This window comes from Haliotis rufescens, unplaced genomic scaffold (genome assembly GCF_023055435.1).
Source record: "Haliotis rufescens isolate VD_foot unplaced genomic scaffold, xgHalRufe1.0.p SCAF_52, whole genome shotgun sequence".
Lineage (NCBI taxonomy): Eukaryota > Metazoa > Mollusca > Gastropoda > Lepetellida > Haliotidae > Haliotis > Haliotis rufescens.
This window is the reverse complement of record NW_025964246.1, coordinates 789301-804035: the sequence shown is the minus strand read 5'-3', so window position 1 is coordinate 804035 and position 14735 is coordinate 789301. Positions and strand designations below refer to the sequence as shown.

Genomic DNA, 14735 nt, shown 5'->3' with positions numbered 1-14735 from the left:
AAACTTTCAAGCAGTTTTGGATGAGGCTCGAAAACGTGTGACGTGGGGACATAAACTATACGTCTAAATATAAATAAATACGCAAAATGGTTTAGCACTCGGTGACAAGTTTGTCAAGACATCCCACATGAAAAGATGACGTACGGAAAATTTTACGGGAGCTTTCGGCATATAATTCAAACTCCTCACAGCAATATAGCCCATTCGCGGAGCTCCTGGACTCAAGCTCCTCACAGCGAGAGCGTAACGAAGGTGTCACGCGTTGGGAAGGAGCTTGCTCCTGAACTATGTCAAGGACAGACAACTCTAAATTACTTCTACAGTAAACCGCATGCTGCACAGAAGTGTTGACTTAGTAAAAACTTGAGATTGTCATCATGTCAACAGCATTCAAGCCGGTCACACACGTTATATTCGACATGGATGGATTGTTATTAGGTACGGTGAATGTGTCGTGAATTTGATCTTTGTAAATACAGTTAGGTCAGTGACAGTGTATCTCACTATCTCAGAGAGTTCAATGTGCCGCGAGGCAGAAATAGACCAATAGTATCTGCATCGCAGCACAGTGAACATATTTTGTAGTGGTACATTGACACGCTACGCTGATCGTAGATTTTTGGCAGATAGAGTCAGTGAATTATTATTTATTTATCGTGAAGGCTGATATTTCTAATCATCACTTGTTGATATACTGGTAGGAAATGTCCTGGTGCAAGAAATGACGGGATTTCATCACTTCACAGAGCTCCAGATAAGCTTTTGGTGTTGTGGGTATTTTACCCATGCATTTTAAAATCATTGGGTATCAGTAATTCTATCTGGGTATTCAAATTTCTGTTACCCACTATTTTTACACATGTGGGTATTTTAGTTAAATATTTAAAAGCACTCTTCATCTAGTCGACCCCTGCAAACTGGTGTCGTGTGGGTTCGAGAGCTTATAGGACTCTAAAATACCACGATACTTTCACAAGAAAGTGTGATGGCAAATGATCATGATGTAACTGTCATCGTGGAGTTTGGCAAGGTTGATGGAATGCCCGTTTATAATTTCAAAATAAGTTGCTGATTTGCTGATGGAATATGCAGGGTTACTTCACAATATTTTGATGATACGCACAAGTTTTATTTTTGTAGCGTATCTGTAATGTTCGTTGCGTATTTGATACGCTTTGATTATATTTTACTGCGTATTTCTGCATTTCTGATGCGTATTTTACGCAGATACGCAGCTTCATATTTAGCATGAAATACACGTTAAATAATTAAACAAAGGCATGATGATGACTTGTTAACAACTACAGCTTCCACTTCTACTACGACGTACAACTACTACTACTACTACTACTGCTACTACAAGTAGTCGTATGGTTCAGGTGGTCAGGCTCTGTGACATGGTTGATTGTGTGTCACCAGCAACCTATGCTTGTCGTAAGAGGCGACTAACGGGATCGGGTGGTCAGGCACGCTGACTTGGTTGATGCATGTCATCGTATCCCAATAGTGTAGATCGATGCTCATGATGTCAGTCACTGGATTGTCTGGTTCAGACTTGATTATTTACAGACCACTATCATATAGCTGGAATATTGCTGAGTGTGGCGTTAAACAACAAACAAACAACCAAATGTTGTAAGAGGTGGCTAAAGGATCTGACGGTCAGGCTCGGTGACTTGGTGGATTAACGGCATCATACCCCTATCAACCACCATTGAACATTGCTCATAATATCAAGCACTGGTTGGTTGAAGACATGACACTTTTATGAAGAACAACTTCTTCCTTATTTGTAAGGAGACCCGTGAAGATTCTGGGGTAGAATAGGTCTTCAGCAACCCGTGCTTGCCGTAAAAGGTGACTATGCTTGTCGTAAAAGGCGACTAACGGGATCGGGTGGTCAGGCTCGCTGACTTGGTTAATGCATGTCATCGTATCCCAATTGCTTGGATCGATGCTCATGATATTAATCACTGGATTGTCTGGTCCAGACTCGATTATTTTACAGACCGCCTTCATATAGCTGGAATATTGCTGAGTGCGGCGTTAAACAACCAACAAACAAACAAAAAATTTGTTAGGACATTTCAGTGCTTCTTCTTGCCTCGATTATTTACAGGGCGTAGTTATCGAGCAAACCATCACTACGCATCTACCATCATCACATGACTTGTACTTGTGTTCCAGATACAGAGCGCCTGTACACCGTGGCCACTCAAAATGTCCTGGACGAATACGGCAAAGTATTCACATGGGAGATAAAATCAAAGCAGATGGGTCGGAAACAGAATGAGAGCGCTCAGTTAATGATTGGTGAGTATTGAAAAGCTTGGCATCTGTCTCTCAGGACATCTGTCAATGGTAAAGTTTCACATCTTTGGGTAAGGGGTATGCAACAGAGCCATGTTAATGTATTTATCTGACAGGCACCTAACATTCAGATAAGCTATTGGGCCCTGTTGATGTATTTATCTGACAGTAAACTTTCATTAAGGTGAGCTATGGAGCCCTGTTGATGCATTTATCAGGTACCTTACATTCAGGTGAGCTACAGGCCCTGTTGATGTATTTATCTGACACCTAATATTCAGGTGAGCTACAGGCCCTGTTGATGCATAAATCTGACAGCCACCTTTCATTCAGGTGAGCTATGGTGTCCTGTTGATGTATATATCTGACAGCCACCTTTCATTCAGGTGAGCTATAGGACCCCGTTGATGTATTTATCTGACACTTTACATTCAGGTGAACTACAGGCCCTGTTGATGCATTGATCTGATGCTGTGTTGTAGATGAGCTACAACTGCCATTGACTGTGAGTGAGCTGAATCAGAAGCTGGGCAAAGAACATGAAAAGGTGTTTCCCACGGTGGACTTTCTCCCAGGTGAGAAGCTTGGACGGTAGGGGGGATGGGGAAGGAGGGGGGATGGGGAAGGACGTCAATTTGTGAAAGTCATTTAAGGGTTATACTGAGGGTGACACTGGTCACTTAGGAAGGGTTTTTAAGGATTGGTACTGGTCATTTTAGCTGGGTCATAAAAGGGGTTTCAGTGGTCATTGAGGTTAAGTCATTTAGGGAATTGCATTGGTCATTGGGTAGGGCAATTTATGTGGTTGAATTGATCATTTAGGTAGGGTCATTTATGGGGTTGAATTGATTATTTAGGTAGGGTCATTTATGTGGTTGAATTGATCATTTAGGTAGGGTCATTTATGGGGTGGCATTGGTCATTTAGGAAGGATCATTTATGGGGTGGCATTGGTCATTTAGGTAGGGTCATTTTAGGGCGTGGCATTGGTCATTTAGGTAGGGTCATTTATGGGGTGGCAGTGGTCATTTAGGTAGGGCCATTTATGTGGAGACAGTGGTCATTTAGGTAGGGTCATTTATCGGGGTGGTAGTGGTCATTTAGGTAGGGCCATTTTTTGGGTTGCATTGATCATTTATGTAGGGTCATTTATGGGGTGGCATTGGTCATTTAGGTAGGGTCATATATTGGGTGACAGTGGTCATTTAGGTAGGGTCATTTATGGGGTGGCAGTGGTCATTTAGGTAGGGTCATTTATGGGGTGGCATTGGTCATTTAGGTAGGGTCATTGATGGGTGGCAGTGGTCATTTAGGTAGGGTCATTTTTTGGGTGGCAGTGGTCATTTAGGTAGGGTCATTTATGGGGTGGCATTGGTCATTTAGGTAGGATTATTTATTGGGTGACAGTGGTCATTTAGGAAGGGTCATTTATGGGTGGCATTGGTCATTTAGGTAGGGTCGTTTTTTGGGTGGCATTGGTCATTTAGGTAGGGTCATTTATGGGGTGGCATTAGTCATTTAGGTAGGGTCATTTATGGGGTGACAGTGGTCATTTAGGTAGGGTCATTTATTGGGTGGCAGTGGTCATTTAGGTAGGGTCATTTATGGGGTGGCATTGGTAAAACTAGGTACGGTCATTTATTGGGTGGCAGTGGTCATTTAGTCATTTAGGTAGGGTCATTTATTGGGTGACAGTGGTCATTTAGGTAGGGTCATTTATTGGGTGGCAGTGGTCATTTAGGTAGGGTCATTTATTGGGTGGCAGTGGTCATTTAGGTAGGGTCATTTATGGGGTGGCATTGGTAAAACTAGGTAGGGTCATTTATTGGGTGGCAGTGGTCATTTAGGTAGGGTCATTTATGGGGTGGCATTAGTCATTTAGGTAGGGTCATTTATTGGGTGACAGTGGTCATTTAGGTAGGGTCATTTATGGGGTGGCATTGATCATTTAGATAGGGTCATTTATGGGGTGGCATTGGTCATTTAGGAAGGGGCATTTATGGGGTGGCATTGGTCATTAAGGTAGGGTCATTTATGGGGCATCAGGCAAGAGCGACTCACACAGCATAAATACAGTCTACAAAAAGTACTGGTTTATTTTTCAATTATTTTTCACAAAAGAATGTTTTGTCAAAGTGTAGAAGTAGGGATGTATTTTATGTAGGTCTTGCCATTTGTTTAAGGAATGATTTTGGTGGTTTGGTTTGTTGTTTAACGCCGCACTCAGCAATATTCCAGCTATATGACGGCTGTCTGTAAATAATCGATCTGGACCAGACAATCCAGTGATTGATATCATGAGCATGGAGAGTTACTGGGACATTCCCCTCTGCGTAATTTGTATTCCGCATGACTGAAGATCAATGTTCATTATGGTAAGACGTCTTAATACAATTCTCAGGTGCCGAGAGACTAGTGCGACATCTTCACAAACACAACATTCCAATTGCCGTGGCAACAGGATCTACTGGCTACAACTACGAGCTGAAAGTGACCAATCACAAGCAGTTTTTCAGTCTCTTCAGCCACATCGTGTTAAGCAGTGATGACCCTGAGGTCAAGAATGGTAAACCAGCGCCAGACTGTTTCATCATCGCCGCCAAAAGGTTCAGCGGCAGCCCAGCCCCAGAGAAGGTGAATAGTACATACCGTATTTTCTTCAGTATAGTGCACACTTTTTTAAAAAACAAAAAACAAACGGTAAATTAACATGTCTGGTGATTTTTTATCTCAAATTTCAAATTTGTACTGACCAATTTTCTTATCACCTGGGAATTCGCTTTCGAAGGGGTATAGTGTAAATTTTTTCGAAATACGTATATGTCCAAAAAACCGCTAGATGGGGGTACGCATTATACTTGGGTGTGCACAATACTAAAGAAAATAGTGTATGGTAATTGCTTTGTTCCTCTTTCATGCTGAACCATGGATGGTTGGAAAACCTTTCTTATTGTTAAGACACTGGTTAATACTGTTTACAAAGTGGAAAAGCTGGTAGAATGATTTTGGATATTTGGTTGCTTGCTTTACAAGTTGACTTGTGAAGATTCCGGGGTAGAATAGGTCTTCAGCATCCCATGCTTGCCGTAAAAGGTGACTAAGCTTGTCGTAAAAGGCGACTAACGGGATCGGGTGGTCAGGCTCGCTGACTTGGTTGATACATGTCATCGATCCCAATTAGCGTGGATCGATGCTCATGATATTTATCACTGGATTGTCTGGTTCAGACTCGATTATTTACAGACCGCCGTCATATAGCTGGAATATTGCTGTGTGCGGCCTTAAACAACAAACCAACCAACCAAAGCTTTACAAAAACTGTTCCTAGTGATGTTAAAACCAAACTCACTCACTCAACAAGGGGTCTGGGCGTCAGGCTTGGGGATTTGGTTGATTGCGTGGATCTAGTTCAAGCAGTGTCACACAAATGCATGCACGTTCTTATATAAATGAAATAATCTTGTACTGGCACTCACTCACTCTCACACTCTTGTCATATGTCGTTCTAGTGCCTTGTATTTGAGGATGCTGCTAACGGTCTGATCGCTGCCCACGCCGCCGGGATGCAGGTCGTCTGGGTGCCGGACCCTCGAGCTGACCAAACTCCATTCAAGGACACAGCTCACCAAATCCTGACCTCCTTGGAAGAATTCAAACCGGAGGACTTTGGCCTTCCCCCTTACGATAGTTGATGATTGATCCCACCATGAGGACTTTAGGACTTAGAGATTTAGGTCACATATCGGGACAAATATCGGTACACATATCAGGACATTTTTACTAGTAAAGTCACGTGTTTTATATATTAGCTCACCTGCACCAACAGTACAAGTGAGATATTTGTCTGATTGTCCGTCGTTGTTTGTAAGAACCATCTCAGACACATTTTGGCAGCAATTGTAGCCGGGCGTGGAGTCATCCCACAGACGACATCCTTACCTTGTCAGCTTGCTGACGGGGTTAACCTCTTAGGTCATGTGGACAAGGCGTCAACCCCTGATCAGAAGGTCTGTGGTTTGAATCCCATCACGGGACTCAAAAATTTTATGGCCGCTTCACAGTGTATAATCACCTTTCCTAGGCAAGGGAGATAACTGACTATAAAAGCCTACTTTCCACCCCTCACACTCCAACTAGGTTGGCATGATGGAGTTATATTTTGGCTGGACTAACGAGTCTATGCTGAGGCAAATCAAAATCGTGTAAATTAACATCAGGTTTGTAAACTGCCATACAGATTTCAGCTGCTTGCAGGATTTGAAAGGCATATTATACTGCCAACTTGGCGTCAACAGATATTTTCCAAAACATTTCATGATTTTAATGAAGATGCTCACGTGATTTGATGCATTTCTCGAAGTAAGACCCATTTAATTACAGTATACATTTTGATTATCGATAAGATCGTCTTGACTGGGCGAAGCCATTTTGTTTCAAGCAAATGTAAGTGATATGAGAGGTGGAATCTGATTGGTCAATAGGAGGGACATAGAAGGGACATAACTCGTAATAGCTACTGGTGGCGCTATGAGCGAGTCTAGAAATTTCAGCCTAGTACGACAAGGGTGGAAACTGGACTTTTAGAGTTAGTTCATGAACTTGCCTCGGAAAGATGGTGTATGATTTTCCATTCCATTTGAAAAACAGTTTTTGCCATTCACTGTCCTAGTCTTCAGCTCAAGTTGTTTGTCTGTGGATTTCCTTGTCCATGAAAGTAGTTCCGTGAAAAACATAGAACCAGGCAGACAACCACTAAAATTGAGTCCTTAGCTTGAGACAGCAGAAGTAGAAAAAGGAAAATGATTGTGTCAGCACATCGAGGACTTTGTAAATCATAAATTGACTCGCTATCATAATCACAAGTCTCCCATCACAGAATAAAACAGTTTTTTGATGTCCTCAACAAAGTTCTGTTAGAGTACCTTCACAGCTTCAAGTGGAAGGAAGCCTCTGTGGTCTAGTGGATTGAGTGTCTGCCAAGACAGAGTGGACGTTAAAATATGGTACTTGTTGTTACCCTGCCTGGTGCTTGGCATTAAGGGGATATAGACTAGTCAAATCAGAGTCTGCATACTGTTTCTGAGTGGGGTATCCATGCTAAAATACAGTGTAGTATATTGGAGACTAGCACTTTAAGACGGATACAGTTTGCACACAAAGTCCACACAGTCGAAAGACAATCAATGGAGAACAGCATCAAAACAAAGTTCATTGGACCTGTCAATCAAGGCAAAAGGCGAGAAGAACTGCAACAGTCAGACTGTAACGGACCGGAACAAATATGTCCGGGAAAAGGCGGCTGTTTCAAATGACATGGTCAGTTACAGCCAGGTTCAAACATTAGTTCCCTGAGAACGGGAAGACACAGTTGGAAAAATGCTGGTTAGAAATGAAACCCAAAGACATGACATTTTCGGAAACCTGGGAAGCAGAAAAAAACTGGCGAGCCAGCCTGCACATTTTCTGTTTCATTCCTTCTCGGACTTAGGTCTCAAAGGGTAGTTCGGACAATGAATATGCATGACTTTCGCTAAGTGTCCTGCGCATGACGATACACGTGAGCAGAAAGGGAATTCCCCCCTCGACTGTAATATTGAGATTCCTGCCATTCATAGTAATAAAAGTAGCCTCAGTGGCCATGGTTGAATTTTTTACATTATTAGGAAATGAATGCAATAACACGTGACCAATTCAGCTAATCAGAATGCAGGGATTACAATGAACACAACGTAAATTTGGCTATTCTTTGTTGCACCCTCCTGCCAAGCTGGAACAATCCCAGAACACTCCTATGACCAGTTTCCGTGTCAGTGTAAGTGTAACCTCAGATCCCACCCACTTGGTGCTCGCCTTCCTACACACACATACTGTATTCGACGTAATAAGCGCCCAGGGTGCTCTCAAAATTAGAAATAAGAGGCTCTTATTGGAATATTATTTTGGTGAAAAAAGTTCGTAAATTTTGTGGTTTATGCTGACAGCCTGAAATGTTTATATATGACAGATATATTTTTCCAGGATTTAATTGCCCATAATTAATTGTGCATATGACACACGAGTGCCTATTATACACGAATAAATAAGTCTTGTGTACATTGATCAATCGGAAGGGGTGCTAATTGAGATTGCTCACTAGCCTATATATTAGCAAATATCGCCGTGGGCGCTTATTAGAGCGGGGCTCTTATTACGTCGAATACGGTACATGACATTTGAGTGGCTCCAGGGGTATGTGAGTCACGAATACTGCTTATTTGACTATAAATTTTAACTCACTCACTCACCCAGGATCATGTGTTGCACCTAAGGCAGGCAAATGTGTTATGTTTATGTATCCAAAAGGCTAATGTGGATGACACGGCTTGCTTGTTTGATTTAAGTTGAGAAAATATAACTAGTCCACCTCCCTCTTTATATTTCTTCTCAATAAAATGGTAATCTTTTCTTTCCTCCCACATTGCTTTGAATTTGTTTTTGTTTTCTGTCGGCTTTGGGGTATCTAAATTCAGCTTCCTTTGCCGCAGTTATTTCTTTGAATATATACGTCAGGTGAGCTACAGGTGAGCTACAGTGCTGGTTTTTGAGTGTATTCAGGTACATGTAGGTTTTAACGCTGATTTTTTTAACAGCTACTTATTCAATTTGATACCCAGATGAAGATGAGTCTGGGTGATTTTTAGTCCCAAATGGCAATACATGTCCTTTCGAAATGGTATAAGCGAGGTTCCAACCTATCGTTTCGGTTTTGGAATATTTTGAGTCAATTTTTATTTATTGATTTATGGATTTGATTTCTTAAAGCCTTTCCGCAAAGGTTAGATAAAAAAACGCTTCACAATCAATGCATTTGTGTTTTTGTGATTTCACATCCTCTGTTGGTTAATTGTCATTTTGAAAATATAACATGACGGTTAAAAATTGTATGTATACAATTTCCCCACTCCTCAAATATGTCTCCCAGTCAATGGTTTACAATTATAAACTTGTTTTACAATGATATTGACATTTATTTTTATATCAATAAATCTACAATATACCAGACAAAGTGTTTCGTATGTTATATTTTTTCAAAGCTTTCAATGCTGAGTTTTGTTACAATTTGCTATGTAACACAAATATTACAAAGACCTGTTATTAAAAGACAAAAATGTGGCATATTTCTAAATTTGGATTCGAACATGAAACAAAATACGAAAGCACGAGAGAATATCATGTCGAGGTATAACACTTTAGAGTTACCCCCCTTAGATTGTTTCTTGTTATTCATAGAACTGTTTTCGAACGCTTGACAGTGATTGAACTAAGGGACGCTTTGTTTCCATACCGAATTATAAGATCAGGGGTCTTCCGTCTTTCAGTGAACAGGATCTATTCATTTCAGGTTCCTGTTGACTTAAAGAAATATGGGTTTAAAAATGAGAGATGTCTTTAGAAGCAACAGCAAAAAAAACGCTTCTCAATAAATATTCACCTTAGATAAATTGCCTATCGCCTTTTCTCATCAGTCTCCGGTGTACTGGCACATTTGAAATTTAAATTGATATTTCTAGGTTCTAAATTTAAAGCGAGGAGATTAAAATATTTTTTCTTGCTAGTAAACTGTTTCCTAGGTGTCGTGGCCATGGTTCTCGCGTCTTTCCCAGAAGTGCTCGGCACGTGCATGGAGTGTTCTTGCCTCAACAACCGTTTACTATTATAATAAATTTGAAACAACGATATAAAGTTAGACTTAACGTCGAAAACAGATATACGGTAACAAAAAAATCAATTGGTGTTTTGAGAAAGATTTTTTTTTTGTGGATTGTGGCTTATTTTTAATCCCTCCCTTCTCTCAGTCGTAAATCCATCCGCGTTATAACGAGGGAATGACGGGATGGTAGAACGGGATTTCCTTGACATACCGAGGTCAGAGGTTCTTCTCCATACATATAGCTGTCCAAAGAGTCGACTGAAATGCAAAGAATAGACAGCCCTGGTAATCAAACCTCAGGAGAAAATGTTTGGTTATTTCAAAGGCTGTTGGAATAAGATTGATTTTTCTACATGGTAAAGTAATGTTGTTAAGTGAAAAAACTCTCTTTGCTTCACCTCGCAAAAAAAGAGTATTTGAAAAACAACTTGGTCTTGCTTTCGATCACTGTTGCCATGTACGCCATTGTTTGGATCGTCAACACAGAATTTCTATCCTAGTTTGTGGAAAAGACGACGGGTGGCCCAGTCGTCTAACGCGCCGCGATTCGCTGTGCAGAGTTGCGTCCCTTGGGTACACCAGAAACCTATAATTGCGGGTTCGAATCCCGGTTCGCCCTGATTATGTTTCTAGGTTTGTCAGCACCATACCCGTGCTCGTGGGTTTCACCGAAGTGGTAAAGGTCTGAGACCGCCATCACTTCGGGCTTTCCTCCCACATTAAGCTGACACGCCGTGATATAACTGGAATACTGTTAAAAGCCGCGTTAAACCCAACTCACTCACTCACCCAATGAGATGGGAGATTCAGAACCTGTGGAAAGTCTAGACTTGCATCATTTGGGTATGTACATTTACAGTAAGGACGAGAGGAAGGGAAAATAATATAATTCAGGGACTGTAAGACCGAGTACAGATATTGTGTTTGTTAGGGGAAATGTTTCACTATTACGACATCACATACCTGTTACGGCATCTCAGACGTATTATGACATCATAAACGTGTTACGACATCTCAAACGTGATACATCAGAACTTACGTGTTACGACATCTGAGACGTGTTATGACATCACAAATCTGTTACATCACAAACGTGTTAATCTCAGTCGTGTTACGAGTTCTTAAACGTGTTACGACATCGCAGACGTGTCACAACATCTCAAACGTGTTGCATCACAAACGTGTTGCGACATCACAAGCGTGTTACGTCATGTTAGAGGTGTTACGACATCTCAAACCTGATACATCACAAATTTAAGTGTTACGACATCTGAGACGTGTCACAACATCTCAAACGTGTTACGACATCACAGACATGTTTAGTCATCTCAGACATGTTACGACATCTCAAACCTGATACATCACCAACTTAGGTGTTACGACATCTGAGACGTGTTACGACTTCTGAGACGTGTTACGACATCACAGACGTGTAATGACATCTGAGACGTGTTACGACATCTGAGACGTGTTACGTCATCACAAACGTGTAACGACATCACAAACGTGTTACGACATCTGAGACGTGTTACGTCATCTAACGTGTAACGACATCACAAACGTGTTACGACATCACAAACGTGTTACGACATCACAAACGTGTTACGACATCTGAGACGTGTTACGACATCACAAACGTGTTACGACATCACAAACGTGTTACGACATCACAAACGTGTTACGACATCTGAGACGTGTTACGACATCACAAACGTGTTATGGCATCACAAACGTGTTACGACATCACAAACATGTTATGACATCACAAACGTGTTGCGACATCACAAACATGTTACGACATCACAAACGTGTTGCGACATCACAAACATGTTACGACATCACAAACGTGTTACGACATCACAAACGTGTTACGACATCACAAACGTGTTATGGCATCACAAACGTGTTACGACATCACAAACGTGTTACGACATCACGAACCTGTTTCGGCATCATGAACGTGTTGCGACATCACCTCGATTCGGGTTAGAAATGGTCCCCGGTAACACATGCTGGTTGTAAGAGGCGACTCAGTGAATCGGATGGTCTAGGTCCTTGATTTGGTTGATTGCATGTCATCGTCCCCGACACCGCCGGACCTTGCTCATGACATCAATCACTGCTTTGTCTGGTATAGGTTATTTACAGTCTGCCGTCATATTGCAGGAATAGTGAGTTAAGCAACAAACACAACAATGTTACGACATCGTTATATTAACACACCTACTTTATTTGTAAAAGCGTTCGCGATTGAAGAGGGCATGAAATATGGAGATTTTGAAACACAATAGTGCTTATATATACCGCTCAACCTGACAATGTTTCAGGTTAGATTAAACACAACCGGTCAGTGAAAAAAGTAAACCTTTTCTCGAGAAAACAGATCGCCTCCGAGAACAAGGATTGGTCGGTTCGGAGTCAGTATCTCAGTGGGCTAGTGCTGGAAGACAGGCACTTGTCAGGATTAGCACAAGCAGCTACACACAAACACACACACACGCACACGCGCACGCGCATGCGCACACGCACTCTCACACAGACACGCACGCACGCACGCACGCACGCACTCTCTCTCTCTCTTTCTCTCACACACACACACGCGCGCGTACACGTGTATTTGTGCCGCTATATAAGTGCAATAATTAAACTGAATTTCACCTCACCTCACCTTCGTGAAAACATTCAGGTTGGTTGGCGATGGGAAAAGACGGTTGGTCTTGCAGTAAAACGTTTTCTGTGCACATTTATTTATCAACACGTAAATCATTATTAAAATTATTTAACTAAAATAATGCCCTCCGTGTTCTTCAACTTTAATCCTTTTTAGGGTCTGCGGATCCGCAAATCAATCAGAATATTTATACTTAAATTTCCTAAATGATAGACTTGAATGCCTCTTATATTTTACAAATGTCACCCTATTGAAAATATTTCGTGACGTTCGTGCATGGATGCCAACCAGAGGTTTTGAGCCCATGTAAAAAACATATTTCAGAAGATCATGGCCCGTCCACAACGTGCTGTTTTGGCGCGAAATTGTGCTCAAACTATCGATCATTGTTTTTTTTTGGCGGTTCTTGTCGTAAAAGGCGACTACGTGGTGGGGCTTCTTCGTCCCCTAACGGCGTTGGATTGATTTGTCTAGACAAGACTCGATTATTTACAGGCCGCCCGCATATGGCGTCACACTTTGCAGACTGAGACATCAGATAACATTCACTTATTGCGCGTTTGGGTAGCCTAATGGTTAAAGCGTTTGCTCGTCAAGTTGAAGTTCAGGGTTCGATTCCCCTATTGGTACAATGTGTGAAACTCGACCTTGGTGTCATCTACCATGAAATTGGTGGAAGGTGTCTTCTAGGAGTGTACGAAGAAGGTGTCTCCGCACTGACACAGGTTTGTTTGGTCCAGGCTTGAACACACTCGCAGGCAACATAGAGCTACAGTCATTTCCTGTCACCTAATGGATTGTTCCCTCAAACTGCTGACTGCCTCCGTGGTCTAGCGGATAGAGCGTCCGCCGGGAGAGCGGAAGGTCGTGGGTTCGATCCGCGACATACCAAAAACCGTTGAAAGATGGTACTTGTTGTTACGCTGCCTGGCGCTCGGCATTAAGGGGCTAAAACACGGACTGGTCGGCTCGGAGTCAGTATACTGTGTCTGAGTGGGGTATTCATGTTACACCGCGTCATTGTATCTCAGTGGGCTAGCACTATAAACTCGGCATTAGTAAAAGCAGCCACGCGCACGCACGCACGCACGCACGCACACACGCACGCACACACACACGCACGCACACACACACGCACGCACGCACACACACACATGTAATAAATGTGTCAGATGTGGAGTGCCGGAAACATTACAACATTATTTTTTTACTGTCCAACTGTCCGTCCGTTTTGGGTCAATTGTTTTAAACGGGTGAAAGTGAATATAAATGATAGGATATTTAAAAGTTACAGAGATACCGTATTATTTGGAGCGAAAAAGACTTTGTCCACTGACACAACTGTCTTCTACTTACGGCAAAATATTATGTGTATAAATGTAGATCTGTAGATTTAATAAATATGTTAATGAGCTAGAGTTTAGTGTACTAAGCCTGCACATACCACGACCCGCTAGGCCAGCCACGTGGCACCTAATGTGAAAAAAACCCAACCCAAAAACCAAAAAAACATTCACCTCGACTCACCTTAAACTGCTTGAGTTGTGAAATTTCTGGGCCTGTGTGGGGTCTATTTGGTCACTGACCTTTAAATCTGAATTTCAGAATGGCACAGAGCCAAAAGGGATATCATTTTCTAAAGCACTCTTTCGTTTGAATATATTCCCAGAAGGACGTTAAACCAATTGTTTTTAAATCGTTTGAGGTTAGAATGCTACCTCAGTGGAACGCAGTCACCTCGACATATACTCTCCCCCCAAAGAAACGCAAAAAATTATAAAGTGAGACCTGGTGTATTCAAAGAGATTGTTAAAACGCATATAGGACTAAGGAGCACGTGGCACAATTTGTCAAACACTCCCGTGGGCGAGGAAGCTCCGTCGGAGACATTACTTGCGTGATGCCATTTCCCGGGCGGGTAATGAATGACATTTATGAATTTGCTTTCTGATATGATATAAAACACATTAAAAAAACAACTAAACGATATTGCTATTTTAATTTTGCGAGAACATTAGTTGCCAGAATTAACTGCAGTTACTGAATTGTTCACGATGTCTTAAT

At 41.8% G+C, this 14735-nt stretch overlaps 1 protein-coding gene across 1 annotated transcript; it reads left to right on the top strand.

Moving 5' to 3' along the window:
- The first annotated feature begins 302 nt into the window (after positions 1-302).
- On the top strand, positions 303-7604 carry LOC124144042 (pseudouridine-5'-phosphatase-like). Its single transcript, XM_048384947.1, has 5 exons — positions 303-438; positions 2188-2313; positions 2793-2885; positions 4712-4944; positions 5820-7604. Exons 1-5 carry the CDS (start codon positions 378-380, stop codon positions 6000-6002), a joined length of 696 nt encoding a protein of 231 aa, XP_048240904.1. The 5' UTR covers positions 303-377; the 3' UTR covers positions 6003-7604.
- Positions 7605-14735: the final 7131 nt, after the last annotated feature.